Here is a 27353-nt window from a genome sequence, read left to right on the forward strand (position 1 = left end):
CTAAAAACCTAACATTTTTGGCGCATGTTAGATGCAAATTTGGGTCGACATAACAGGAAGAAAAGGGGAAAAAATCTTAATTTTACAGGTTTTAAATAAAAAGTTTAACAAATATGTGTGAGAAAATGTGAGAATGAATGCGTGTGTGTGTGTGTGTGTGTGTGTGTGTGTGTGTGTGTGTGTGTGTGTGTGTGTGTGTGTGTGTGTGTGTGTGTGTGTGTGTGTGTGTTGTGCACAGCTGGTTCTGTTTCAGGGAGCGGACCAACGCTCCTCCTAACTCGCAGCCCTCCTGCTCCAATCATCGGACAGCTTCTGCTCTCCAGGACCAAATGGATTCAAATCAACTGAAACAGACAAACATTGTGGGGGAGAAAACACGACGCAGTTCGTGACTTTATTGATCCAAACACGGAGCTCGCGCTGGTCGGTGTAATAGTCACGCGGACACAGAATGACGCGTTTTCTCCTCAGGCTTTTTCTCTGCGCCGTATTTTTACCACCAAACGCAATGCAGGCTCCGACAGGCAGGTTCTCACTTCTTCTCCGCAAAAACACGAAATCTTAAGTAACTTTATGTTTAATTTGACTTATAAAAGTTTTCCCATGTCATAGTCAAATTGTCTGCCAATTAGGAATTCCTGAAAAGTTACTTATGGGGTAGCTTTGTCTTATTTTAAAGTGTAGTTTTCTGCATGCATCCACATTTAACAGAGTACTAAACTTTGCAGCTGTTTTAAAATCTATACTTATATTACAAAAATATGTTATTTAACATCTCATTTCACCTTCATGCCTCCCATCATCAATCTATGATGAAGCCAATAATTTTTGATCCTTCACTGTCAGGAAGCTTTCAGGAAGTAGTCTCTCAGACTTCCTGTTGCTGGTTCACTGTAAAACATTGGATCTGCATTTAGTTGTGTCTACTTCCTTTTGCTCTTTAAGTCAAATAAATTTGAACCCAAATGTGGAAGAGAAACTTACAGCGGTAAGTTATGTTAACTTGTTATTAAGTTACATAAGGTTTTTAGGATAGCACTTAAAATAATTGAAAAAAAGAAAAAGACAGGAGTAGGAACTATTTCCCAGAATGCTTAGCGGCATGTTTTTGTATACTGAAATGGAAGAGCCTTACATTGATCTGACTCTTGTGTTTTATTATGACAAATGTTTATTTTAATCTTCTGTTCACACTAAATGTGCTTGAATTTGTTGTGATGTTTGATCAATTTAATTATCAGAAATTTTGTTAATGCAGTTTGAAACAAGAATTAAAATTATTCTAAAGTCAAATACGTTGTTATTTTAACTTCATAATGTGAATGAAAATAACTGGTGAGAGCTGTTTATTCTTGCACATTGTGAATTATTTTTGTTTAATTTGCAGTAATTAACATTTATTTGTTGTTTCAGTTTGATTTATTCGATTGTGTGTAGAATTAAGTTGAGCCAACGTAATTTATTAAGTTGGTTTAATGTGATGTCGGACTTACAAAATCATTTATTTTGTCTAAGTTTTTTTTTTCTTTTTAGCAAAGAAGCAAGTTCATTTGCTTCTTTGCTAAAGGATCAGTCACAACTTTTACCAGCAAATATTCCTCTTTTTATATGAGCTAGGAATATTCATGTTAAGCCCCATTAGAGAAAATAATATATTTTGTCTGTTATGTTTTATTGCTCAGTGCATTAAAGCTTCCCCATAGTCAGAAGTTTTCCATAAATACTTCATCATATGTTCTGGCAGTATTAGAGCTCCGGTGTTTACCGGGAGTCTCTGGCTGTCGTTGCAGAGCTCCCACCGGAGTGTTTGCCTGACGGCCACATGGTTCTCCAGAACCCCCACCGCAGCACCACCTTCAGCTCCAGCAGCCTGCAGCAGTCAGCACCGCAGGACATCATCTGCGACCACTCACTCACTCCAGGCTGGTACCAGTTTCAGATTTTTGACAAGCGTGCCAGAATGCCCACACAGTGTGTGGAGGTAAATGGGTTTTTTGTTTTTTTCTTTTTTTGGGTGGGATGTTTAGAAAGGAGTTATATTGTGTGTGTTGACCCTTTTCAGCTACGTCACTAAATCATCCAGGCGCCATGATGGATGTCGGAAGTATTTGTATTGCACATTTTATCAACATGGCAGTTCAAAGTGCTTTACATTGTGAAATACAAACCAGAAAACATCAAACACATCAACAGTTGTGAAAACCAAAAACATGCATTAGATTTCAAGTGTCATCATTAAAACCATCAATACTGATTGAATATGTTGGTTAATGTCCCATTTATTGTGGTTCAACACTTATGTACAAATGGCTTCAAACAGATGAGCAATTATACAACCATACACCTTTGAAAAGCAGAAGTAGAGTGTCCAGCACAATCAAAAAGAATGCAGCAAGTGGTTTCTGGTAACAAAATACAGTGGTAAATCCAGCTAACCAAACATGCTGAAGCTCAGCTTGAGTTGCTAAGTAACAGTCTGGATTTGGCTGGAGTTTTTTTGAGACTGCTCATTCAAAACATGAACTTATGGCCAAAAAACAGTTTGGTGTTGTTTTTTTATTGTTTGGTTTCTTAGAGGCAGTAGAAACCCAAATGGAAGCACAAAAGTTTCCCTTTAATCAAGTGTGTGTCTTCATGTTCCTTGAGTTTTGTTAAACAGACAAAATAATTTGTTAAATATACATTAAATGTAGCTTTTCAAGCAGTATGTTGATTAAAATGTATGCTCTGAGCTGCATTGTAAAGACGTATTCCTTGACATCCGCGTGACGCAGGTAAACCACTGTGGGACCCAGGCTCCGGTGTGGTTGTCTCTGGGAGATGGTGAGACGCTCCCGGGGTCGCTGGAGGTCAAGCAGCTGACAGCCTGCGCTGCCTGGAAGATCTTTCAGAGCGGAAGCAAAGACTGCTGCATGTTCCGCGTCCCGGTCTCTGTCCGGAGCTGTGGAGATTTCTATGTGTACCTGCTGCAGCCCACACCGGGATGCATGGGCTACTGTGCACAAGGTAAATACACACAGGAAGCAGATTCTGTGTTTTCTTTTTAAAAAAAAAATTGTTTTATATATTGTTTGCTTATTTAAGGTTGTAGGAAATAGGTTTGAGTCTCTGTCAGTTTCTGAATGAAAGGAAAACTGGTTCACTGTAAAACATTTGAGCCGCATTCAGTTGTGTCTATCTTTTACTATTTACATCAAATAAATTTAGTGAGTTTTAGATTCTGAACCTAAATGTGAGAGTTTGTGAGAGATAAGCTCACAGCAATAAGTTGTTAACTTTTTGTTAGAGTTAAATAAACTAGAGTTTTTAGGATAGCGCTTAACAAAATTGAAAGAAGAAAAAGACAGGAGGGGGAACTATTTCCCAAAATGCTTAGCAGCATTGAACATTGAATTAACTCTTGTGTTGTATTAAGGCAAATGTTTATTTTAATGTTCTGTTCACACTAAATGTTTCTGAGCTGAATTCATTGTGATGTTTAATACATTCTTTCTATACATAGACGAATACATCATATCCATTAGTTGTATCCATCTGTTAATAGATGGATACACAGTTGGATCCAACTGATTTGTTACTCCCAGTGATTTTCTTGTTTCTCTCTGTTCCCAGCTGAGCCACCTCCTGCTCCCTCTGTGCCTGTGATCGTCTCAGAGGTGAAAGGTCACACCGTGTACCTGAGGTGCAGCTTTGACAGCAGCTCCAGCAGCTCTGTGGGCTTTGTGGTGGCCTGGTCGCGCCTCTCACCTGAGGGCAGGAAGGAGGAGCTCAGGAAGGAGACCACCATCCACACCTCCGCCCTCATTGAGCTGGACGGCTTCAACCTCCGACTGGGGGACACGGTGAGACTCTGGGCTGCTTTCACTCCATCTTCATCACCTATGGCTGAAATAGTTCAACCACCAAATATTCCTTCGTAAGTGGAAACTGTTTTGGAACTACTGCTGAATTTATCTTCTGCTGTTGGGTGTCCAGCCAATCAGTGGCAACAAACACAAATGGTGCTAATATGATTAAGACGCTTAAAAAGATTTTACCAAAATGACTGTGTATCTGCCTGTTTGTTAGATTTACTGCTCCAGCTCCAGTTTCTTGTTGGAATCACCAGATATTCAAGGCTCTCCCGTGGAAAGTCAGGAGTTCTTTGCAGGAATAAAGGTATATTATACGTATGTTCATTTATAAAAAGATAAATCCGAATGCAAAGTATATTTTATCTACATAGTTTATTAATTACATATAGTCGCCTTTCTAAAATCATGGCCCAAGTCAATTTTTGCTAAAATCCCTTTTGGCCAAAAAATGACTTTATTTTCCATTATTTTTAAAACTCCTGTTGATATTTTTATACTGATCAGTGAAGAGCCTCTATATAAAGTCACTTACTCTTCTTTTAAAACTTCTTTGTGCAGTTAAAACCAGAAGTTAGCCGAGTGCCTGAGAACGGGAGGCGGCATCGGCTGCTGGTTGAGAGCTCGATTCCGGTTCCATGTCCGGACGGCTCTTTCTCTTCTGCAGAAAACTGTGTTTTATCTCTGCATCTCAGCACAAGCAGTGAAGGTAAAGATAAAAAAAACTAGTAGGTCATGGTGTCACAATCATTTTTGTTTTGGGCCAAATCAGGATCGTGAATGCTCTTAAAGGGCCGGTATCGATAAAACCTGTTCAAAAACTGTTAAGGAATCAGTGAATCCTTAAAATTAAATATTGGACATCTTTTCTGTCCCTCCAGGGTTTTGTGATACTTTTTGTAATTCTTTGCAGTAAAAATCCAAGTGGTATTATTTGCGATATTTGTGCTTATTTATGAAGGTAAAAGTGACTTTTTATTACTTGCTACATAGATCATGGACTATAATCTGACATCAATTAAGGCTGAGGCAGCTGTTTAGTACAAGTAAGAAAGTTTCTAAAAATTTCCCAGTTATTTGCCCAAAACTTTTTTAGTTGAAGAAGTAAAATGTTTTTGCACATTTTCTCAGTTTAGGAAAATCTGATTTCTTTCAATGTTCACCCCAATACAATTATGGTTGCAGAATTTGATCTTTCTGAAACAAACTGCACAGTTTTAAGCCTTTTAAATCTTTTCAAACTCACATTGCATCCTTTTTCCACAGATGAGGATTTGTTGGGTGCAGATTTGTCTCTGTCATCTTGTAAAGTGGATTTATCTCGGGGTCGCTGCAGTGGCGGGGTCTGTAGCCGGGTTCTGGTCCACTTCAGTCCCAACACGGACTTTATTAAAGACGGTGAACGGACCAGTCACATCTCTGTGGAACCCGTCGTCTCGCAGAACTTTCTCTGGAACGGATACTCACCAGAACCTGTTCGGGTAAGCACATCGCACCTTGAATTCGTTTCCATTTAGTTCACATTAATTATATAAAAGGCAGTTTATTATTATTTATTTATTATTAACTTATTTTAATTGTTATATTTATCAGCTTATCTAATTGAGTCAAATTTCTGTTGCAGTGTTTGTAAATTTACTTGTTTAACAAATCAGATCTAATTTGAATCGTATTTGAAATTCAAGAACTAATTCAAATTAGAAGTGACTTAAAAAAAACATTTAGTCATTTTCTTAAATATATGTCAATGTTTTTTTAGCGTTTAGCTGGTTACGTAGCAAGCCAATTCAAAGTAGACCTTGAATTTCAGTGAGATAAACCATAAAAATAAAGGTCAAGTTAAATAATTAAACAAATAACCTTCAAAGGAAGGAATAAAAATAACTCTTTATTTCCAGATAATCATTACTGATGTTCCCCCAGCTTATTGCTACTCCTTCACTGACCCCCACATGATCACTTTTGATGGCAGGTACTTAATTTTAATCATCTATTGTAATAATTATAATGATTTAATACTATTGTTGTTTGCATTGTTAGTTCAGACTATGCTGAAAACATATCTTGTTGTTTCCTCAGCTACTACGAGAATTATCAAGTAGGCACCTTTGTTTTCTACAAGAGTGACCTTTGGCCCTTTGAGGTCCATGTCCGTCAGTGGGAATGTGGCAGCCTGGTGCACGCCGCCTCCTGCGTGTGCGGATTTGCGGCGTGGGACGGCGGCGACGTTGTCGCGTTCGACATGTGTGACGGCGAGATGGGCGAGACGAAGCCCCGTCTGTCTGTGAAGAGCAGAAACGCTAAACGACTAAAGAGCGGCTTTCGGATCAGCGAGTCGTACCAAGGACGCAAAGTCACTGTGAGTCAACAGCAACCGCATTTCATCATGAATGAAACTGGAAATCTACATTTCTATCATTTCTAACGGGTTTAGAAGGGGGCCTATTGTACAATATTCACATTTTGCAAATTTTTGTACTTCCCTGGGTTTTTACAGCTTCGAAAAACAAAACAAGTTCTGAAAAAAACATCTAGCCATTTAAAAATGTTTTTGGTGCCTGGAAAATGAGTCATTTCAAAAACCTTCCAAATGCAACAACAGAAATCAGCACTGCAACCTAGCAACCCCGTGGAAGCTCAGTCTGTTACCTAGCAACCCAAGAGCTACAGTACATTTGGCTAGCTCATTTTACCACGATACCACTGCACAATGGCAAGTGTTTTGTTGTTGACTTTTCAGCCAGAAATCACTTGTTGCATTCTTTTTGGTTGTGCATTAGGCTCTATGTCTGCTTTTCAAAGACGTACAGTTGTATAATTGCACATATGAGTGTAAATATAGAGTTGGGTGCGTGGCCAGCAGCAGTTTATTTGGATTTAAAGTGACAAGCCGCCATAAAACAGCTTATTCTGAAATAATTGAATTGAGCAGAATAAAATAAAAATGACCTAAGAATGATTTTGTGCAAAAAATTTAATGAAAATCCTATTAACCTGTTCAAGGGTCACCTTTAATATCTGCAGGTTTTGAATAAAAACTTCTGTTCTGATTCTCTTTGCAGATCTCGTTTTCCTCTGGAGCATTTGTTCGTGCAGATGTCTCAAATTGGGGAATGAGTCTGACTCTGAGGGCTCCCAGTTCAGACCAGAACCACACATTGGGTCTGTGTGGGACATATGATGGATGGCCAGACAATGACTTCCACTCAGCAGGGGGCGCTGTGCTGGAGCAGCTGCAGGATTTCATATCTGAGTGGAGGTCAGTGGGTTTCAGCTGTGTTTTAAGAATCACAATATCTGTGAACTGATCCACAGATTAAGCTAAACTACGCTCAGGAGCACACTAGTTTTCATTAGCTGAGTAAGTTCTCCTTTATTCTGTATGCATGAGATTTTAAATGGCTATTTCAGCTTTTCTGAAGGTAAATAACACTGAAGAACCATCCACTGCCTTTAAATCACTTGCAGTCATCAAAGCAATTTGGATATTTGGTGAAAAACACTAATCTGACAAAGTGAGAATTTGATTCCAGAAGAAGCACTGGAATCAAATATGGCTGCCTACTGCAGCTAGCCAATGATGCTGATGTTAGCGTCTGTTTCCATAACATGGAGGACTATTTTAAATTATTTTAAAATTTTGGACTGAAAATGTTCCAAAATTCAGCTCCAAAATATTAAAATGTGCATGTTTGGTGAAATATGTTCTATTTTCCTGTAATATATGACAAGTAACAAAAATACAGCAATTACTTCTGTTCTCGTTGTCTCTGGATTAAACTCTGACTTCTTCTGTGTTTCTTTCAGACTCCCTGCAGGCAGCAGCTTGTTTGACTCCATGCCAGCCGATGTGAACACGCCAAACATTCACACATACTGCAACTGTCAAGCAGATCACCTGAAACCATCTCTCAGATCTGAATCCAGCTGCTCCAATCACAGACTTATTCATTTTCTGAGCTTTATCCCTGCTCTGGATGTCACAGATAAATATATCAGATCAGTGGAGCTACAGAAAGAAAATAAAAAACCACAGCTCACTTCTGGGCGCAGTGAAAGTTTGCCACATCCGGACAGCCTCTCATACCTCTTCCCAGAGGATCAGGAGTTCTCCGTTCAGCCAGACGGACTCCCAAGATGGCCGACTCCTGCTGGTCTAACTCAGCAGCAGGCTCAGGCTCAGTGTGAGCGCACAGTGGGAAACTCGAGTGTCGCCGTCGGCTGCCGGCTCCTGTTAGCGGGCCCAACAATCAGCCGAGCGGTGGCCATGTGCGTCTCCGACCTGCAGCTGAAAGATGAGCCGACGTGGCTGAACGCCACCTTACCGCTGCTGGAGAACGAGTGCGAGCGAAAGCTGGTGGAAGAGCGGAGGAGATGGGAGGAGCACCGGGACGCGGCGTCCATCCTGAGGTGTCCGGACCTGTGCAATGGGAACGGCCAGTGCTCCGAGTCGGGCTGCGTCTGCTTCCCTGGGTTCGGTTCACATGACTGCAGCGAGCTGACGGGTAAAACACACAGCAGACACAAAACCCAAGAGATTATACCAAAAAACTCAGATTGTAAAGGTGAACTGTTGAGCTTCCTTGAATGGGTTAAGAGAGGTCTATGAGTTTTGCACAAAATCATTCCTCGATAAAGAGATTTTAATGTGGGCTCCTTTCAGAATTAGCTGTTTTAGAGCCGTTTAGACTTACTTGAAAAGGGCTGCAAACAGATTATACAACAGCACATCTTTGCAATTTGCAGCAAAACACTTGAATTTTCCAGCAGTCATTGTACCAGCAGTGAAACCAGCTGACCAAACTTGCTGGATCTCCGGCTGGGATGCCAGGTGACGGGCTGCACTGAGAAACAAAATCTTACCAAGTGGTTTTGGTCTAGTTCCGAGTGCAAATATGTTTGCAAACTTGAAATAAGACAAAACTAACTGATAAGTAACTTTTTTGTAAGGTATATAAGCTTATTTTCAACTGCAAGGAGAAAGGACAACAATTAATCATGTTCTCATTCACAAACAGGAACAAGCAGTACAGATCCTAACGGAAGGGCAAGAAAATGCAAGATGTGAATTTTGAATAATAGATCCGCTTTAACATCAACGAAACCAGGAATGCTTTTATGAATATTCATTTCCGAGGATCCAGTGACAGTTAAAGCAATGGATGCTCTGCTCTTTACCACTTCTTAAGCCTCAACTGACCGTATGCTAATTCTGTAAAGACCAGACTCCAGAGATCACCAAGTTGAGGAAGGAAGGTCTTTGTGACGTCCGTCAGGAAGACTGCTCCACCGTCCAGGTCTATGGCCACCATTTCAAGGACTCCAGCCAGCTCAAGTGTGAGTTCGTTAAAGAAAAGGTACTTTGTCCTCATTTTCCATTTAATTATTCCATTAATTAAACTATTACACTGTGGCTTTTATAGTCCTTTTTTATGTTCCTTCTTATTTTCTGTTTTAATCTCTTATCAAGGTTGAAGACGGGGAGTCGGTCTCGGTTGCTACTTGGTTTGTTCAGGCCACTTTCCTGAATGAAACAGGTCTTGAGTGCCGGCTCCCCCTGGAGGACAACCGGGGTCCTGCAGACGCAGTGACAAACCGAGCCGTTACGCGCTGGCAGATCAAAGTTAGTCACACCTGAAGCTCTGTTCTAAAATGAATTGGTAAAGCTTCAGTAAAATCATCAGTTTATGTGTCTTATCATCACTGTAGCTGGATGTTGTAAATACATGGAGACTACAACTTTTCCATGGCTCTGTGTGTGTGTGGGCCGCAATAATCCAACTTCTGCTGATGGCAGGTTTCAAACGATGGCTACAGCTACAGCAACGCCAAGATCCTGACTCTGTATGACGGAGGCTGTCAGATCTGCAGCCTCGACACAGAAATCATGTGCACCCTGCGGGTGAGACATCCTTCTTCCTAATCCTTTAACCGTGACGCAGCTGCAGCTTTAATCTCCTCGGGTCGGTTTCGGTCGGTGATGGAGGGTTTTTAAGGATGTAGCGTAACGGAGCTGGAGCAGAAAGTTGGAGACAATCAAATATTATTTTCGCTGAATTTGTTTTGTACTTAAGATTAAACCGAGAAACTAAACTAATCAAGTCTCTTGACAAAAAATAGCTGGTTGAAACCAGACTTTTATAATCCAGTTTTTGATAGATAAAGACAAGAGAAATAATAAATCATGCAAATTATTTAATTTATAATGCAATTAATTAACTGTTTCTCTGGCATCCTCAACAAATTATGTTTTGATGGTGATAATTTAAATGATTTTTCACCAGGAGAAGACCTGCATCATTGGGGATTTGTGCTACAATGAAGGGGAATCCAATCCCAGCAGCCCTTGCTTCACTTGCCGTCCAGACCTCTCTAAACACGCATGGTCCAAAGCTGAGAGTATGTGCAGGAAACTCACATTTAATGACTTGAATCAGCGCAAAAAGACTTCAAGAACGGAGAATAGTTGGATAATGATGCACGAAAGCAGAGAAAGTTCTTAGATAGACGGGACCTGAAATAATGTTCATAAGATTTTGTATCTTGTAAATTTGCAGATGGTTTTACAATTTGAGTGTTTCTGTTTTAGGTTAAATATGCTTGTCAGATTAAAGATTAATCGTGTACAAAAAACATGCAAAAATAATGTTACCTGTATTACAGTGGATATAAGTTGGTCCTTGTTCTTTTTGTCATTTTTATCCCGGTGCAAACCAGGATAAAGTTTGTAGTTTGTATAATATTCAAATTGACACAAACTAAAAACACAGATTTAACAGGAAAAAAAGTGAAGGAACTTTTTTCTTTAATTCCTGGCCTGGATTTTGTCAAAGTAGAAAACCACATGTAAAACACCGTGTGTATGAAAATCCAAAGTCCGAGCTTGTCTTCCTCTCAGAGCGATTGGACCGTGTCTCTAATCACACCTGAACGCCTCACAGCTCAGCCGTGTCCTCCATCAGACGGCTGCTGCTCACCGGAGGCAGTTTGGATGATTTGTCAGCAGCTCAGAGCTGATTGAAGTCACATCTGTCCTTCGGCGCTGATGTTAAGGCTGCAGATCTCATTGTTACACTTTTTGGCTAACTTTTACCTCTGAAGCTCAAACTAGGTCAGCCGGGGCTTAGAAACATGACAAAATCTCACAGGAGTTACTGAATAATCTGCAGACTGCAGAGTTTATGGAAGACATTTCCATCACACTGATGAAAAAAAATAAGCTTGTATCTCACACTCATACTTTTAACTTGAGCCTCATAATTATGATTCTTTTAAAAATCCCCCTCCATATTTGAGCTGTTTCTTGTTTTTCATCCAGAAAACAAGCCTCCGTTGTTCCAGCCGCCAGAGTTTCCTCTCCGCTCCTTCCAGGAGGAAAGTTTCATCTACCAGCTACAGGCTCACGACCCTGAAGGCTCCACGGTTCTTTTCAGCCTGGTCTCGGGTCCAAAAGGGGCTTCGCTCACTTCAGCCGGACTGCTGATGTGGAAGGCGACCTCTGAACCCTCAGACACCCACACGTTCCAGTTTACTGTCAGTGATGCGTGCAGTGCGGAGACGCTCACCTCTGTCCAGGTGAGATCGACACAAACCATTTTATTATTTAGACGCTTTAAAATGATCAAAATCAGCTGTGAAGAGTTTCAAAATAATCTAACATTTAAAGTTTGAAAAATGTGTTTCAGCTCTTGAGGAAAAACTGGAACATAAATAATAATCCAGTATTACTAAATTAGTCCTAATTGAAACAAATATTCCCTAGGAAGTGTTTCAACTTCCTACCACTAGAGGGTGCTAACGGTACATAATTTAATTTGATATTTATTTTAACTGCACATTAAAATAAATTATTTTTGGCAGAGCCTACATATTTCAGACTCTTAACAATGATAATTAATTGTGAGAAGTTGTGGGGAAAAAAGCCAAAAAGTAAAAAAATGCACAAAATTTCAAAGTCAACTGAAAAAATCTGTATTATTTAAAATAAATTTACAACAAAATTTAGCTTTAAAATTCTAGTTTGTCGTCTTATTGAGTAATTTATATAAAAGCATATTAAAACATAGATGTAGCACTATTATATATTTTTAAGGATAGATGTGCTGTAATTTATGTCAGTTATTTTTCTGCATTTATGTTTCTTGCCAAATATTATTGTTTTTTAATTATTATTGAACACTACACTGCTTTTCACAGTAAAAAGAAAAGGTTATGTGAACATAAGTGGTGAAATTGTTTAATTGTTAAATAAAATAAGTGTATGATTTTGTCAGACATAACCAATCTTTCCCTGTATTAACTGAAACTCATGGATAAAATCTTCTTTTTTTGCATTTGTGGGACCAAGTTTGTCACAGATGGATGTAAATATCTAATCCAGTAGCAGACATACAAAGAAAATTGATTTTATTTTGCCCTCAGGTTTCTGTGCAGTCCTGCGATTGTCTCAACGCAGCGTCCTGCATCACCAACGTGAACTCCCCCGTCGGAAGCGGCGAATACGTCTGCGTCTGTCCTGATGGGTTCACGGGTCGGCGGTGTGAGATGGACATAGACGACTGTAAGCCGAACCCCTGCAGGCTGGGTCGCTGCGTGGACCGACCCAACTCCTTCTCCTGCATCTGCCCTCCTGGAACGACGGGTAGGAAGAGCTGAGCTTGTTATTTTAGCTATAAGTGAATAGGATGCCTATATGCTCGGTGGTGGTTTAGAACGTTATTCGTCTCTGTAACGTTTCATTGGTATTTAGGACGAACATGCAGGGAAGATATAGACGAGTGTCTGTCACAGCCGTGCTTCCCTGCAGTGAGCTGCAGCAACACTCTGGGCTCCTTCACCTGTGGATCCTGTCCATCAGGATCCACAGGTGATGGGAAAATGTGCCAAGGTACGCACAGTGTTAACATTTCTCCAGCTAAACATGACCCGTCTTTCAGCTTATTGTTCTGAACTTTGTGCCCCGACACAGAGAAAAACATTGCAGGTTCTCCAGTGACGGCGCCGCAGGTTTCTCAGAGACCCAAACCGCCGGGTCCTTCGCCGTGCAGCAGGGCGCCGTGTTACACGGGGGTTCTGTGCTTCGAGAGCGTCCATGTTTCAGCCGGGTTCGCCTGTGGACCCTGTCCTCCTGGTTTCCAAGGAAACGGACAAACGTGCACAAAAATGGGTGAGATTCATGTCACACTTAAGATAAGTCATATCAGGATTTATGAACTAAAGATTCAAAATTAGAAACATCTGGACCAAAATACCACTTTAACCAAAGACGTTCAATATTAATTAAAGTCCAAGATTGCATCATGGGGATGGGAATATTAGGATTCTGATTTAAAATATGCTTCAGAATGGCGATGAAGAAAGACTGCGACTGGCACAAGCCTTTATTTAAATTAAACCCACCAAGTACATTGTTCAGAGAAAAAAACACTAGTTTGAGAAAGACATAACATTTGAGCCCAGTTATAAATAAATAAATAAATAAATATATATTTAATATTTATTTCTTTATTGGTCATTTTTTTGCTTTTCCATAAAGAAGTTGAAAAAGGATAAAAGACAAGCACAGAAATGGATAAATAATAATTAAGTTCTCGTCAGTGGCAAAAACACAAAGTGTAAATAGAAGCTTATTATACTTAAAGCATCATCAGAATAAAAGAAACAAAACATTTCCTCTATATTTCCTAAAACATATCATAAAATTACAGTTTAATCTCTTGACGAACTCAAAAAAGAAATAATAAAAAAGCTTGTTGTGGAGTTAATGATTTTTATATTTCTTTATTTAAAGATTGAAAAACATAACTTTATCTCCTCACAAATATTTTTAATGTTCATCATGATCTTTTTTTTTATTAAAAAAAACTAACATCTGAGTCTTATTTGTATAAAATCAAGGCAATGTTTTTGTCGGCTTTAAAGTCACTTTTTCTAACTTTAAGTGTCTTGCACTTGCAGGTCAGGAAAAACTCACCAGTGGAAAATATGCTGGGACCAATTCCACCGATGAAAGGACCCACTCCTCGTCTTCCTCATCTTCTTCTTCTCCTGCCTCAAACAACCAACCTCCAGACAGGAAGTGGAGACCAGACACTAGGAGAGTTTCCTTCAGGGACAAACAGCCCACTGGTTCTCGAGCATTTTCCCCCTCTGTCCACAGGGGGCAGCATAGCACAGTGACCTGCTCTGATTCTCCCTGCTTTCCCGGTGTTACCTGTGAACCGACGCGCTCAGGATCCCCCAGGTGTGGACGATGCCCGCTCGGCTACGCCGGGGATGGAGTCGTATGTAAAGGTGACGATAAGTATTTAATCCTTCAGAACGACGCCGATTTATGACGTCAAACTGCGACATTTAGAACAGCGCAACGCCGCCATTTTAGTTTCGGACAAACACCTGTTGTAAACTGTGATCGGCTGATGTAGGTTATTAATATGTACAATTTGATGCCCACCTATAATTGCCTGCCAATTGCAAATAAAATCAATATGAAGAACAGTTTTAAATTTAAATATGATTTATTATGCAGAATTTACATTTTACACATTTTTGTTCTTCCAACTGATTCTAAAAAAAACTAAACAAAAAAAAAAGTTCTTAAAAAAAACATCTGGATGTTTTCTAGCAATAAGTTAATGTTTTGGGTGTCTGGAAAATTCATTTAGTCAAATTAAACAACACTACCGTTACCTAGCAAACCCATCCGAGCCCCGCCCGTCACCTGGCTGAACTTCAGGTCGTTTGGTCACGTGGTTTGTGTGCCCAGAAGAATGCCTGCTGGTTAAAAAAAATAAATGTGTTTTGTTGTTGACTTACCATTCAGAAACCACTTAACAATAACAATCTTTACTTAGACAAAGACAATATACAGCTCAAACATAAACGTCACCATTTAACGTGCTTTACCAGATGATAGCCTCTGCAGTCCTTTGATAAGATATACAATACAAAAATAAAATAAAACATCCACTGTAACAAGTTTCTTTCTAATAACAGTACACAGATAAACACACACACACACAGTGTCTGCACTCTTGTTTGTGGTGCAGGAGGCGACACTTCTGCTTTTCAAAAATGTATGGTTGTGTTACTTTGCATCTGTTCGTGAACATCTTCATGTAAGCGTTGAGTTGTGGTGCTTTGGTTTCCCTCTTTTTTGAAAATTGTTTTGTTTACAGATACGTCATAATTAATATTATTTGTTGTTTCTGTTTACTGGTTTATTGCTCTTCCATTATTATGTCATTATCAACATATTACTTAAAAATAGTCTCAAAACAACAATATTATTGTTTATCATTTTAACTTCTGGAACAATTTTGTTATGGTTATGAGTTTTTCTCCCTTATTTTACTGGTTTTGTTGAAAATGTATTTTCTGTTTCAGCTGTTTGCAGATATCCGTGTGGGCAGAACATGGAGTGCTCTCTGCCCAACACCTGCACCTGCAGAGAAGGTTACACCGGATACAACTGTCACACAGGTGAGAGTGACGGAGCTTTCTCACTGTGTCGATTTGCGCAGAAAAACTAGCTCATCAGCACCTCTCCAGATTCGTCCTGTTTATCTCAGCGTCTGATTGTGTGTGTTCACCCCGCCTCTCAGCCGTGTGTCGGCCTCACTGCCAGAACCAGGGCAGGTGTGTGAAACCCGACGTGTGTGAATGTCCTGTGGGCTTCGGCGGGCCGACCTGCGAGGAAGGTAATCTGAGCAGATCCTGAGCTGAATCGACACACGTCTCACTAATTACTGCTGGGTGTTTTTGTGTTTGCTGTGCAGCGAGCTGCGAGCCGCCGTGTCAACATGGAGGCACTTGTCTGGCCAGAAACCTTTGTACCTGCGCCTATGGCTACGTGGGGCCCAGATGCGAAATCAGTGAGATGCACCTTGACTTTTTAAACAGTTTTTCCAGCTATAGATCTTTTTTAATGTTCATTTTGTTGCTGCAACTCCATTATTACAGATGTGTCAAAAGAACTCACATTTTCTACTTAAATACTAGTACAGATACTTGTATGAAAAAAGTAAAAAGTAAAAAGTAATTTTCACCTTCAAGAATACAAAATGACCTTCATTAAGTATAAAGTTCTTAAAAAGTTCTACTTGTACATCATTTTACTGACAACATGTTATGTCTTGGTATAGTTTTAAAAAATGCCAATACTTGCAACTTTTCGAGAAATTATAACATGGGGAGAATGTCTTTGTTTTGTCATAAATGAGATCATCTGTCTGTCCGTGGAACTAGGACTTCTTCATCCATATTAAGGAATCACTGACGTAAAACAAGATTGTATGTCTTGCTGAAAAGTTATTTTTAAGTTAGTTTTGTCTTATTTCAAATGTACTGAGATCAGAACCAAATTGCAGTAGAAACCAGACCAAAAATACTTGGTAAGGTTTTGTGTTTTTTGCAGTGAAGTTCTCGCACATCTCCCAAGTTGTCCTCCAGTCAGCAACACGTCTGCGGTTCATCCCGACAGAGCGTGATCCAGTTCATTAGCTCTATGCTAATGTTTCCATTCATCAGGGCTGACTGGGCTGATTTGTTTCTCCTAGTGGTGTGCAGCAGGCACTGTGAAAACGGAGGTGAGTGTGTTTCTCCAGACGTCTGCAGATGTAAACACGGCTGGTACGGACCAACGTGCGGCTCAGGTAGGGAAGGAAACCCGATAACGCAGACAGGCTTCACCTCAGAGACGGAGCATAAGCTAAGCTAACAGCTGTTTCCCCTGCAGCTCAGTGTGACCCCGTCTGCCTCAACGGAGGATCATGTCTGAGGCCAAATGTCTGCGCCTGTCCCACTGGCTTCTTTGGCTCTCAGTGCCAAATTGGTAATATTTAGTTAAAGCATTTGGAAGACACACCTCTCCTTGCACTGCAAAAACTAATTCCTCAATATTCATGATTATTTCACTTAGAACTAGAACTAGAACTTTTTTATCAACAATATTGACTAAAAACAAGCTCCTAAATCTTGATGGAAAGTTGCTTGTAAACTTCTGTCTCATTTCAAGTGCACCAAAATATTAAGCTTAAGAGTTTGTGTTTTTGCAGTGTGCTTTTTTTGCAGAGGTTGTAAAATACTCAAAAATTGTGCCAAAGTAAGAGTAATTCTACTTCAACATATTTTTACTCAAGTAAAAGTAAAAAGTAGCCTTTGAAGAAATTACCCAAGTATTTGGTTAATAATCTGATCAAATTATCAATCATTTCATATTTAAAACCAATATGTAAAGTTAAGTGGAGTATTTTTAATTACAAAAATTAAAATAATTCATAAAAATAACAAAATCAGCCAAAATAAAATATGTCCAAATCAGTTTCCTTCAATTAAATAAACTTGTGAAACTTTAACAAAAGCTTCAGGTGTGAATTTTTGGTTAAAATTAAGCTGAATTTTAACCAAATTCAGGTTAAAACAGTGGGTAGTTAAAATTCTATCCAGTGTTTTTCATTCAGTGGGCAGAAAATCCACAGAAATTTTACACAAGTAAGAGCAGAAATACTTCCAAATAAAATTACTAAAGTAAAAATAAAAAATACGGGGTAGTAAAATACTCTTAAAAGTCAATTTTTCAAAAAATGTTACTCAAGTAAATATAATTGGGTAAATGTAAATTCTGTTACTTCTAAGATGGTTGTTGCATTAAAAAAAAAATCAACTTATTGTTGAAGAAGTTAGTTCTTTTTTGTTTTGTTTTAGCTGTTTGCAGTCCGCCTTGTAAAAACGGGGGTCAGTGTATCAGAAACAACGTCTGCTCCTGCCCAGAGGGCTACACAGGAAAAAGATGCCAAAAAAGTAAGTAATCAGTCTGTTGGGTTTTTTTATTGAGCCTGTATTGCAACTTCAGTTCAGTGCAAAGGTCATCAAATCTTCTGCAATCTTTGGAAGACAGACGGTTGACCTTCCTGTATAGCCGTAGCATCAGGAAAATGGCAGCTAGTTTCTCTGCAGACCCCACACATCCTGGACACAAACAGTTTTACCTTCATGGTGGCGCAACAGAGGATTATTTGCAAAAACGAGTCTTTCTCTGATGCACAATCAGTTTTTCACTATTTTAACATTTTCTCCCTATTTTTAAAACCATATTTTTGGAAGTAAACATAAAAAATTTGAAAACCTATATTTTTATTTCCTTCCTTATATATTTGTTTTTAAGTCAAATTCCTTAATTTTGTTCACAAACTTTGTAAATAAAATTGATTCTGATACAATTTTTCTTTGGATTTCTGCTGCTTTTCAACATACAGCAGCTGAACTAAGGAAACTTTGATCACACAATATTTTAAGAAAATTTGATATTTTTCTCCTTTTGTTCTAAGAAAACATTCTGAATGACTGAATGATTATCACTCAACATTTCAAATGATAATGGGATTATGCGGCTTCTTCGGAGTAAAGTAAGAAAAAAATTAAGGGTTCTTTAAGAATGAGAAAATGTTTTTTGTTCCAGGTGTTTGTGAGCCGACGTGCATGAACGGAGGAAAGTGTGTCGGACCGAACACCTGCTCTTGTTCTTCAGGCTGGAGCGGGAAAAGATGCAACATGCGTGAGTTTATTTCTATTCACAGATTATGCTGCCGGAATCAAAAATAATCGAGATATTTGAGTTTATTCTGGAATAATTTATTAAAACAATTAAGATCCTTTTAAAAAGTCTGCATGTTCAGATGAATTTATTTTACTTCTACCCTGCAGAGAAGACAGAAAACAAGTCTATTGTCTCCCAAACCTTTTGTTGTATAATTAATATAATCAAATGCTGATTAAATTAATCAGATCACTAACTAACCAAAGTATCATTTCAATCTTAATTTGAAACTTGAAAAGCAAAAGTAACAATCATATTGCCAGAATTTGAAGATGTAATCATTTGTTTAAGATGATAACGACTCATTTGTTCATTAGTACAGAGCAAAACTTTAAAATAAGGTGCAAAAAGCTCTGTTGAGATATAATTTCAGGCATAAATGCATCTGTTTTATGATCTTGTATAATATAAAATGTAAAATCTGTGTAATGTGGAGATGAAGATTTACTTATTTTTATTAAATCGTTTATAAATCTTGTTTTAATGTTTTGTTTTAACTAATCCGTTATTACACTTTGATGCATAAATTTCGACTCCTACAATCTGTGCATCCCTAATATCAAACATTGTGTTTCTAAAGTGTAAATAAGTTTTGAAAGACTTGACTCTGCCTGTTTGCGTTGCAGCCGTTTGTTTGCAGAAGTGTAAAAATGGCGGCGAGTGCGTGGGAGCGAACACGTGTCAGTGTCCTGTCGGCTGGGAAGGTCTGCACTGTCAAACACGTGAGTCGATAAATGACACCGGCCCCCCAGACGATACTGCAAAAAGATTTTACTTACTGCAAATGGAATAAATTCATGTTTTCATCAACATTTTACACACAATAGAGCACTCAGAGATGTTATGTCTTCATCAAGAAAAAAAACACATTTTAAGTCAATAAACTCTTAAAATTTATGAAAAATTGCAAGTTCACTAATAATATAATAAATACTTTAATATTTATAGGTCTTATGTTGTTTGCTTTTTATTCTTTAAACAAGCCGTTCTGAAATCTCAATAAGGAATTCTTTTTTCTGCTAGTTTCTAATGCAGATATCTTAAAACACTTAAAATTACGTTTTATTTCTTGCTGAAAAGTTACTTGTAACTTATTTTGGTTTTATTTCAAATCAATAATTCCTTAAAATTAATGGAAAAAAAGAGCTGAAACAGATGAAACACGTTTCTTCATGTTTGTAAATAAAGAAAATGTGAATAGAAATTATATAAAATGCTGGTTCCACTTGGAGATTGTTTCACTAATAATATAATAATGTAATCTAATAAAAATCAGGCACCTGTCCACCCATGTCTTATGTTTGCTTTTTCGTTCTTTAGGTTTCTTAAATGTTTTAAATGAATTTTCAGAAAAAGCTGTGAATACTTCCACACACTATTGTTTGTTTTTAAAAATTTCCAAACATTTTCATTTTTTTCATGATTTTGAGAAGATAAATCAATCAAATTAATTTTAACTGGAACATTTATGTTCTCAGTCGTTAACTGTCGTATGTGAATTTGAATAAACTTCATCGGAGACTCACTTCTGCAGAACCTTTTTGTTGACGGTGTGTTTCTGCTCAGCCTCCTGCAGGCGGCCGTGCCTCAACGGCGGGCGGTGCGTGCTGCCCGATTACTGCCACTGCCGGAGAGGCTTCAAAGGCCTCACCTGCGCCGTAAAGGTGAGACGGGAGGTCACCATTCTTAAAAACTGAACTACTTTATGGTTTTAGAGGCGTTTGCAGAATCACAGGAGGTGATTTTCTATCTTTTGTATGTAATAAATGTTCTGTGTAAACCTGGTTTTCTTAAAGTCTTGTCTTCTTCACAGGCTTCACATGCATGAGAAGATGAAGAGAATTACTGCAAAAAGCTGAAAACAACCGGATGTGTTTTAGTGTTTGAATGTATGATGGAGAACAAAATGTGCTAATTTGTGCACATTTCAGCTGAGGGAAATGATTTATTGCACTTGTGTTTTTGTCCCTGCATTTCACTACCTCAAGGCTAAAAGTTAAATCTGTTGAATTCATTTAAAGTACTTTAAATATATACGACTCTGTAAGCAGTGGATGAATTTTATAGTTTTGTATTTTAAAAAACAAAACCATAATAAAAAATATTTTTTCCAGCATTTCCTTTAATATTATTATTGTTATAACTTGTATAAACCAACAGAAAAACAAAACCTTATTTCAGTTTCTTCAAATGATTAATTTTTAATTGAAACGCATCATTCAGTTTTGTCAAACATCTTGATTTGAGAACATTTGTTCTTGCAAATATTCTCCAGACATCTCAGATTGTGACAAAATCTCTACAAAACGCTTCACTGCAAAAACAGATTTTCTTGTTTTCCAGTTGAATTATTAAAAAAATACATGTGACATTAAAGATTTATCGAGGTTTCATTTTATAAAATCACAACAGGAGTGTTTTTGTTTAACTGTTCACAATTATGATATTTTAACTCAGATTTATTTTACAAACATTAACTTTCAGCAAATATTTGATGGCAAAAATGTATTAACATTTCAGTTTTATGATTCTGCCATAAAAATAAATTAGTTATGTTTTTACATTAATACAAAAGCGCTTATATAAGTATGTTGTATTTATTTACATCTAATGCCTACATTGTTGAAAGCATAATTATAAACATGAATGTTTTGCAATTATAATGCAAATAAATTTACTTGTTTTGTAAATAAATGTTTGACACAACATGATTTATGATTTAATGACAAATTACAGTATTTAAAAAACAAGCATGGTACAAATGTTTCATTTATTTCTTAAAAAGGTGATACATATTATCCAGAACAATGTTTGAGCTACAAGAGAATAATCCTGATTTTGGAGTCTGGAAATGATTAGTGGGATTTTTTCCTCTCCTCACAGCGAGGACCGGAGAAAGGCGGCCGGCAGCGGCATTTGTTTGGAGAAATGCACTTCCCTCCGTTCAGGCAGGGCTGACCGCAAACCGCTGAACCCGACACAAAGGAAACAAAACCAAGAGCTGTTAGCTTTTTCTGTGAAATCCCAAGCTGACTTCATAAACTTCATAAAAGGCAGAAAAAAATCTGCCTTTTATGAAAATCTGCCTTTTAAATCTTTTATGAATGCCTTCATAAAAGGCAGAAAAAAATCAAATCTGAGCAGAAAAGACGATGAAAGTGTTGAACTCACCGTTGTGGCACGCTCCTCCCAGCCATCCTTCTGGACAGCTGCAGATTCCTGGAGCCACACAGACGCCACCGTTCCTGCAGCCCTGGGGACAGATGGCTGTTTGGAGGATAAAACCAAACAAATGCTCAAGGTTCAAGAAGGAAGCCAGGAAACAAACTGAATATTTAATCAATCCATCCAAAGAGAACAAAATCCCACATCGGTTCATCCAGGATGTTGAGATGTTTTTTGTGATTGCTGTGTCCTAAAGTTACTGACTTAAAAAAAAAGTTCAAAAATGTACAAAGTTGCAAATCTTTCTTAAGTGGGCAGCATTATGTATTTAGCACAAAGTTATAGAACAATCAAGTAACCATGTCAGCTTCAGTTGTTATAAAAATGACTTAAATGTAACTGAAATTGGGTCACTGTCTCTTTAAGAAACTCCTGCTCTTTCTGAAATTCCACCTTCAGGAAGTCATCACAACATGGCTCCTCTATTAACCCTTTAACAACACTTTTTTTTTCTTTTTTTTACCACAGCTGTTATAAAAAAGACCAACAGATGCGTAATTTCACCAGATGTTTGCTATTTGCTGCTGGCTAGTCTGAAGGATTTGAGTGGGACAGTTAGTTTCTGGACTGCAGCTCAAAGGAGGAGCTGCATCGTTGAAGGCGGAGCTAAGTCCATGCAGGCGTTTAGCACAGCTGAATGGTTTCCATGGCGTCATTCATGAAAAAAAAAAATCCAGGAAGGTTTTTATGAAGGGATGAAAAAACACGATGTGAAACGCGTTATTTTGCCCCATTTTTAATCTTCATTTTTGCCACATGATTGTCTTATGAGAAAGTTGAAATAGACCTGTTGATGTATTTCCATCTTTTTCAATGTAATTGTGATCAATATATTTATTTTTTAAGGTTTTGTTCTTTGTGGAGATTTCAAACTGTTTCCTTTAGACAAACCCAGACTTTGTTCACACTGTATAAAAAAACCTTTCATAGCTTTCTTTAAGCTCTGCAGTAAATTCAAATTTAGCATTTTAGATAACTAAAACTTTACTTCCAATGACATTTTCACCGCCGTTCTAAGGTAAATATCTTAGTAAACTTGAGTTAAGACAAAAATAACTCATAACTTTTCAGTAAGATATCGGAGCTTGTTTTAAGTAAAATATTGATGAAAATTAATAGTTTAACCAACAAATTATTTCACTTAAAACATTTCCTTTGTAAGAAGTGAAATAATCTGTCAATAGAACTGGAAGTTTTTCATCAGTATCAAGTAATTATTTAAGTATTTAATTAAGTAAGCTATTTATGAGTTAGTTTTGTCTTATTTCAAGTTTTTCTAAGATATTTGCCTTGGAAACTAGACCAAAATTCATTGACGGTATTTTGTGTTTTTGCAGTGCATGTAGCACCTTTGACCTTTCTGTGACCTTTCTGTGATGATCACATGACCAGGTGCAGCCATTAAACTCACCATCCTGGCATTTTGATCCGCTCCAGCTGGACGGACAGATGCATTTGGCCTCTCCGTTGACGGCGTTGCATTCCCCTCCGTTCCAGCATCCGCCCGCACACGTCACTGTGGAACATGTAATGATTAATATGACAAACTGATGGATCTATTGATTGATTTGTCAATCATCTGACCTGTGTGACAGTATCTTCCTCCATATCCAGGTTGGCACCTGCATTTCCCTGGTCGCAGACAAGCGCCGCCATTTTTACATTTGGGGAAACAGTTTGCTGGAATGGAATCAATAATGTCTTATTTATCATTTTCCAATACCTCTAATCTGAATTTCAGACTTTCTAAAAGAATAATGAACACTGTAGTTTAATTATACTAATCTATTATATGTTTTTGAACTAAACATAAACTCACTTTGTTAAAAATATCTTTTCTTTGCTTTAAATGAGCCAGAATTGTGAAAAATGTCATTGAGAAAAAAGGAAATAATAAATATCAAGAATCCTTCAATTTATCAACTACACACCAAATTTACTGCTCTTTAAGAGTCAGCATATTGGTGAAAAATCATTATTTCCTGGCTTGCAAACCAGGAAATAATGGTTTGCAAACGGTTCCATTGGTAGTTCAATATAAATGAGCTCATACACTGCAAAAACACAAAATCTTACAAAGTAATTCTGGTTTATTTTCCATTGAAAATATCCTAGTTCACTTGAAATAAGGCAAAACTAGCTTACAAGTATTTTATTAATTAAGAGGAAATGTTGGTATTTTAAGGATGAAAATGACAATAGTTCATATAAGTAGCAAAAATAACAAAATGATACATTTTAATTGTGAAACTTTCTCTGTGTGTCTGTGTCTGGTGAATTTTTGGTTAAAATATGTTTGTGGGTAGAAAATCCAGAAATACTTCATAATGAAATTGCTCAAGTAACAGTAAAAAGTAGAGAATGCTAAAAATAATCCTAAAAGTACATTCTTTCAAAAAATACAAATAAAAAAAAGATACTCAAGTAAATGTAACTGAGTAAATGTAACTAGTTACTGCAATTATGTGAAATTATCCAGTTTAATTTTAAACACGCCATTAATGCAAACTATTGATTGTATTATTATCAAACAATTAAAGTACCCGGATGGATTAAAGAGTTTTCCTAGATACATCGTCAGCTCCTCACCGTACTGGCACGTCTCTCCCTCGTAGCCCTTGGCGCAGAGGCAGCTGTTGTTTCGGATGCAGACTCCTCCGTGTTCGCACGGCGGGTCGCACTTCGCCTGGAGGTCGAAGACGAACCCGAGCGCGACGCCGCGCGGCGCGTCCGACCCTCCGGAGCAAACAGCGGCAGCAGCGAGCAGGCAGACAAGGAGAGGAAGGGCTGGAGTGTGGACAAAACGGCTCATGGTTGGTGGTTATTCCGCTTTATTTGAAGGCTGGGAAGGAAGAAACGCAGCGGTTTTTCTCCAGTTTCCACACCGAGGCTCCAGTTGGAGCGGGGCCGAATGAGGATGAGACCTGGGCGGGGAGAGCGCCGCCTTCCGGGGGGCTGGCTGACCGGCCGCAGCTGGAGGTAACATAGGTAACTTTAAAAAAAAGAAACAGAGAAAACTTAAAAAAAAAAAAAAAAAAAAACATAGAGAAACCCTAAAAAATAAAATAAAAATAGCATAGAGGAAACTAAAAAAAGAGGAAACCTAAAAAAAGAAACAAAACAAAAACAAACAAAAAAAAAAAAAACACAGAAGAAACTTACAAAAAAAAAGGGAAAAAAACAGAGGAAACTAAAATAAAAAAAAAAACAGGAAACTTCACCTGGGACTATTAGGTACAACAACACAAAAAAACATATTTTCTTAAAAATATAATATATGGCTTTGATTTATAGGAGTAAATTTCTGCCCAAAAAAAAACTCAGCTCCAAAACTTCAAAATTTGCAAGAAAAAAAAATCTCAAACTTTGAGATTCAGCTCAAAGATTTTCTAGAAAATAATCTTTGATATTTTCCAGTGGGAAAGTCAAAAATTTGTGAGAAAAAACTTAAATGTTAAATCTTAAATGTTTTCTAGAAAACAACTTTCTGGGTTTGAAAAGTCAACAATTTTCAACTTTTTAGGCAAATTGGAAACTTGCAAATTAAAAAAATAGATTTTTTGTAAGCTGCAAAAGTCCAAATTTTTCTATAAAAATAGTCTCAAATGTTGAGATTATTTTAAAAGAAAATTATAGGAAAAAATTTGGAAATTTCTTAACTCCGAAAGTTGAAAATTTGCCAAAACTAAAAAAGGTAAAATTATTTAATTAAGCAGACATTACCTTTGGGGAAAAAAGATATTTCTGAGTTTCCACTTTTGCAAATTTTTTGTAAAATAAGGACAAACGTGGAATTTTTGGAATTTGAATTATTTTTTGTAGAAATTTTTAAAGATCAATCTAAATTTTAGTAAATTTCAAATAAAATAAAAAAATTTTAGGAATTGTGACATTTCCGTTAAATCTCATGCTCCTAAGTTCAAACAATAAGCATTTAAAAAATGTGCCACCATTATTGTCTGCCATTTCCTGATCTCGTCTTTGTCGTTTCCGCCAGTAGTGACATTCGGTTGTTGATCACATGACTCATGTGATGCAAAAAATGCGTATTTGCAGTTTTGCGAAGAACACTAACTGCCTTATGACTTCAAAAAAGTCATAAGGCATAATAAATTTTTTTCAACATGTTTCCATACAGCAAGTTTATTTTCCAAATTTCAATTTGCGTAATTATATAGCCACTGGAAATGCGTCTACTAAAGTGTCTATTTTAATAAGTTCAATTTCAACAGTGTTACATGTGACTTGTTGGAATAATTAAATTTTAATAGGGATTCATCTTGGAAAGTTTGAAAGTGTCTCATCAATAACGTCAACTTGAAAATCCAATATGGCTGCCACATGTATAGAACAGAGATAACTATGGAAACAGTACATTTGCACTCATGATAATTAAGACGGTAGCACAAATACTTGTTTAAGATATACTAATAAACATGTTGATAATGTTTGAATGCTCAAAAATATGCTCTTTTTATTGGATATTAATGGGAAGGAGTAGGAGATGAGCTTTAATGCTGCTGCAATAAATCTTCATCCTGGGAACAGAAAAAAAAACACATTTCCTGTTTAAAAACTTGCCAGTAGATTGATAAAATCTGATATTTTATCACTTGGTTGGATCAGCCCTCAAATAAACTTTAACTTCAAATTCAGAGTTGCTAGTTTCAGACAGAGGGCACCTGTGTGGATTTCCAACAAAACATTACTGAGAGAGCACATGTGGAAAAGCCATTTCCTTTCAGCTTGTTAAAGAAAAATGCTGGACATATATATGAACTATGGAGGAAGGTTTGCTTTAATGACAACAACAGACGTGAGAGGATGTAGCCGTCTGCTCCGGAAGCCACTTTGGCTCGTTAGCTACAAACTCTCCGGAAAGTTTTAACACGTTTAAATGGATCCTAGAGGAAAATGATTCTTCTGTTATTATAGTTATTGTGATGCTGAGGAATACGCTTTATTGAGAAAATAATTTATATAAACAAACTTCATGTATCTTCAAAACTTCACCACATGGAGGGAACAAAATGCAACGTAAAGCAGAATAAAAGAGTAATTTCACCCTGAAACGTGTATAATTTCTCTCCGTATAGTTAGTTTGACACATTTGCTCTGTTGTTGCTTTGGGTCTGACCTCTTACAGGAAAAGACAGAAAGCTAACTGGTGTTTTGATGGTTTGAGCAGATGTGAGCATAACAGGACCCACGTTTTAGAAAGCTACAAAAGACTGAGTGTATTTAATACACTGGCACTATTTTAGTGGAAATACTAAAATAGTGTTCAGACATGGACATTAAATACAAAATCTACTGAAGATAAAAAATAAATAAAAATTCAGCCAAAACAAAAAAACTCAGAAATGTTCAGATTAATCCTAGAAATTTTCTATTAAAAAACAAAAACAAGGCCATTTCTGAGAAAGAAAAGTTGAAAATTTGCTTAAAAAACAGATTTTCAGATTTTTTGTCTAGAGAAATTGAATAAGTCTCCCAGTCTGAAAGGTAAGAAAGTTTTTGTTTTTAATCTCAGAAATTGTGTACAGAAAATAAAATTTGTTAGAAAAAATGTTTGATTTGAAAATTTGAGTTTCTAGTTGAAAATGTAACATTTTTTAAACAAAAATGTCCCTGTTTTTCTAGAAAATTTCTATAATTACTCTAAAAAATAATTTTTTTGT

General features: G+C 37.3%; 2 protein-coding genes across 2 annotated transcripts; one reads left to right on the forward strand and one right to left on the reverse strand.

Annotated features, from left to right (window-relative positions):
• Positions 1-273: 273 nt before the first annotated feature.
• On the forward strand, positions 274-21125 carry vwde (von Willebrand factor D and EGF domains). Its single transcript, XM_055047352.1, has 30 exons — positions 274-524; positions 1791-1981; positions 2775-3006; positions 3613-3842; positions 4069-4158; positions 4413-4560; positions 5118-5332; positions 5750-5823; positions 5931-6210; positions 6914-7110; positions 7659-8356; positions 9072-9208; positions 9322-9474; positions 9649-9753; positions 10136-10250; positions 11170-11426; positions 12273-12492; positions 12601-12738; positions 12820-13017; positions 13809-14144; positions 15237-15332; positions 15455-15550; positions 15629-15724; positions 16409-16504; positions 16588-16683; positions 17556-17651; positions 18310-18405; positions 19074-19169; positions 20014-20111; positions 20261-21125. Exons 1-30 carry the CDS (start codon positions 452-454, stop codon positions 20273-20275), a joined length of 4968 nt encoding a protein of 1655 aa, XP_054903327.1. The 5' UTR covers positions 274-451; the 3' UTR covers positions 20276-21125.
• Positions 21126-21198: 73 nt separating this feature from the next.
• seraf (Schwann cell-specific EGF-like repeat autocrine factor) lies at positions 21199-24606 on the reverse strand. The gene is made up of 5 exons (XM_055047353.1): positions 24262-24606; positions 23257-23352; positions 23084-23188; positions 21619-21714; positions 21199-21415 (listed from the first exon to the last, which is right to left on the reverse strand). Exons 1-5 carry the CDS (start codon positions 24482-24484, stop codon positions 21303-21305), a joined length of 633 nt encoding a protein of 210 aa, XP_054903328.1. The 5' UTR covers positions 24485-24606; the 3' UTR covers positions 21199-21302.
• Between the last annotated feature and the right edge of the window lie 2747 nt (positions 24607-27353).

Source organism: Poeciliopsis prolifica, unplaced genomic scaffold (assembly GCF_027474105.1).
Source record: "Poeciliopsis prolifica strain line A6 unplaced genomic scaffold, Auburn_PproV2 SCAFFOLD025, whole genome shotgun sequence".
Lineage (NCBI taxonomy): Eukaryota > Metazoa > Chordata > Actinopteri > Cyprinodontiformes > Poeciliidae > Poeciliopsis > Poeciliopsis prolifica.

Coding starts and splice junctions, on each gene's coding strand:
- vwde (XM_055047352.1), top strand. CDS start 452: ATGACGCGTTTTCTCCTCAGGCTTTTTCTCTGCGCCGTATTTTTACCA. Junction 9,209..9,321: donor GTGAGTTCGTTAAAGAAAAG/GTACTTTGTCCT, acceptor TCTCTTATCAAG/GTTGAAGACGGGGAGTCGGT. Junction 11,427..12,272: donor AGACGCTCACCTCTGTCCAG/GTGAGATCGACA, acceptor TTTTGCCCTCAG/GTTTCTGTGCAGTCCTGCGA.
- seraf (XM_055047353.1), bottom strand. CDS start 24,484: ATGAGCCGTTTTGTCCACACTCCAGCCCTTCCTCTCCTTGTCTGCCTG. Junction 23,353..24,261: donor GGGAGAGACGTGCCAGTACG/GTGAGGAGCTGA, acceptor ATTCCATTCCAG/CAAACTGTTTCCCCAAATGT. Junction 21,715..23,083: donor CGGATCAAAATGCCAGGATG/GTGAGTTTAATG, acceptor TCCTCCAAACAG/CCATCTGTCCCCAGGGCTGC.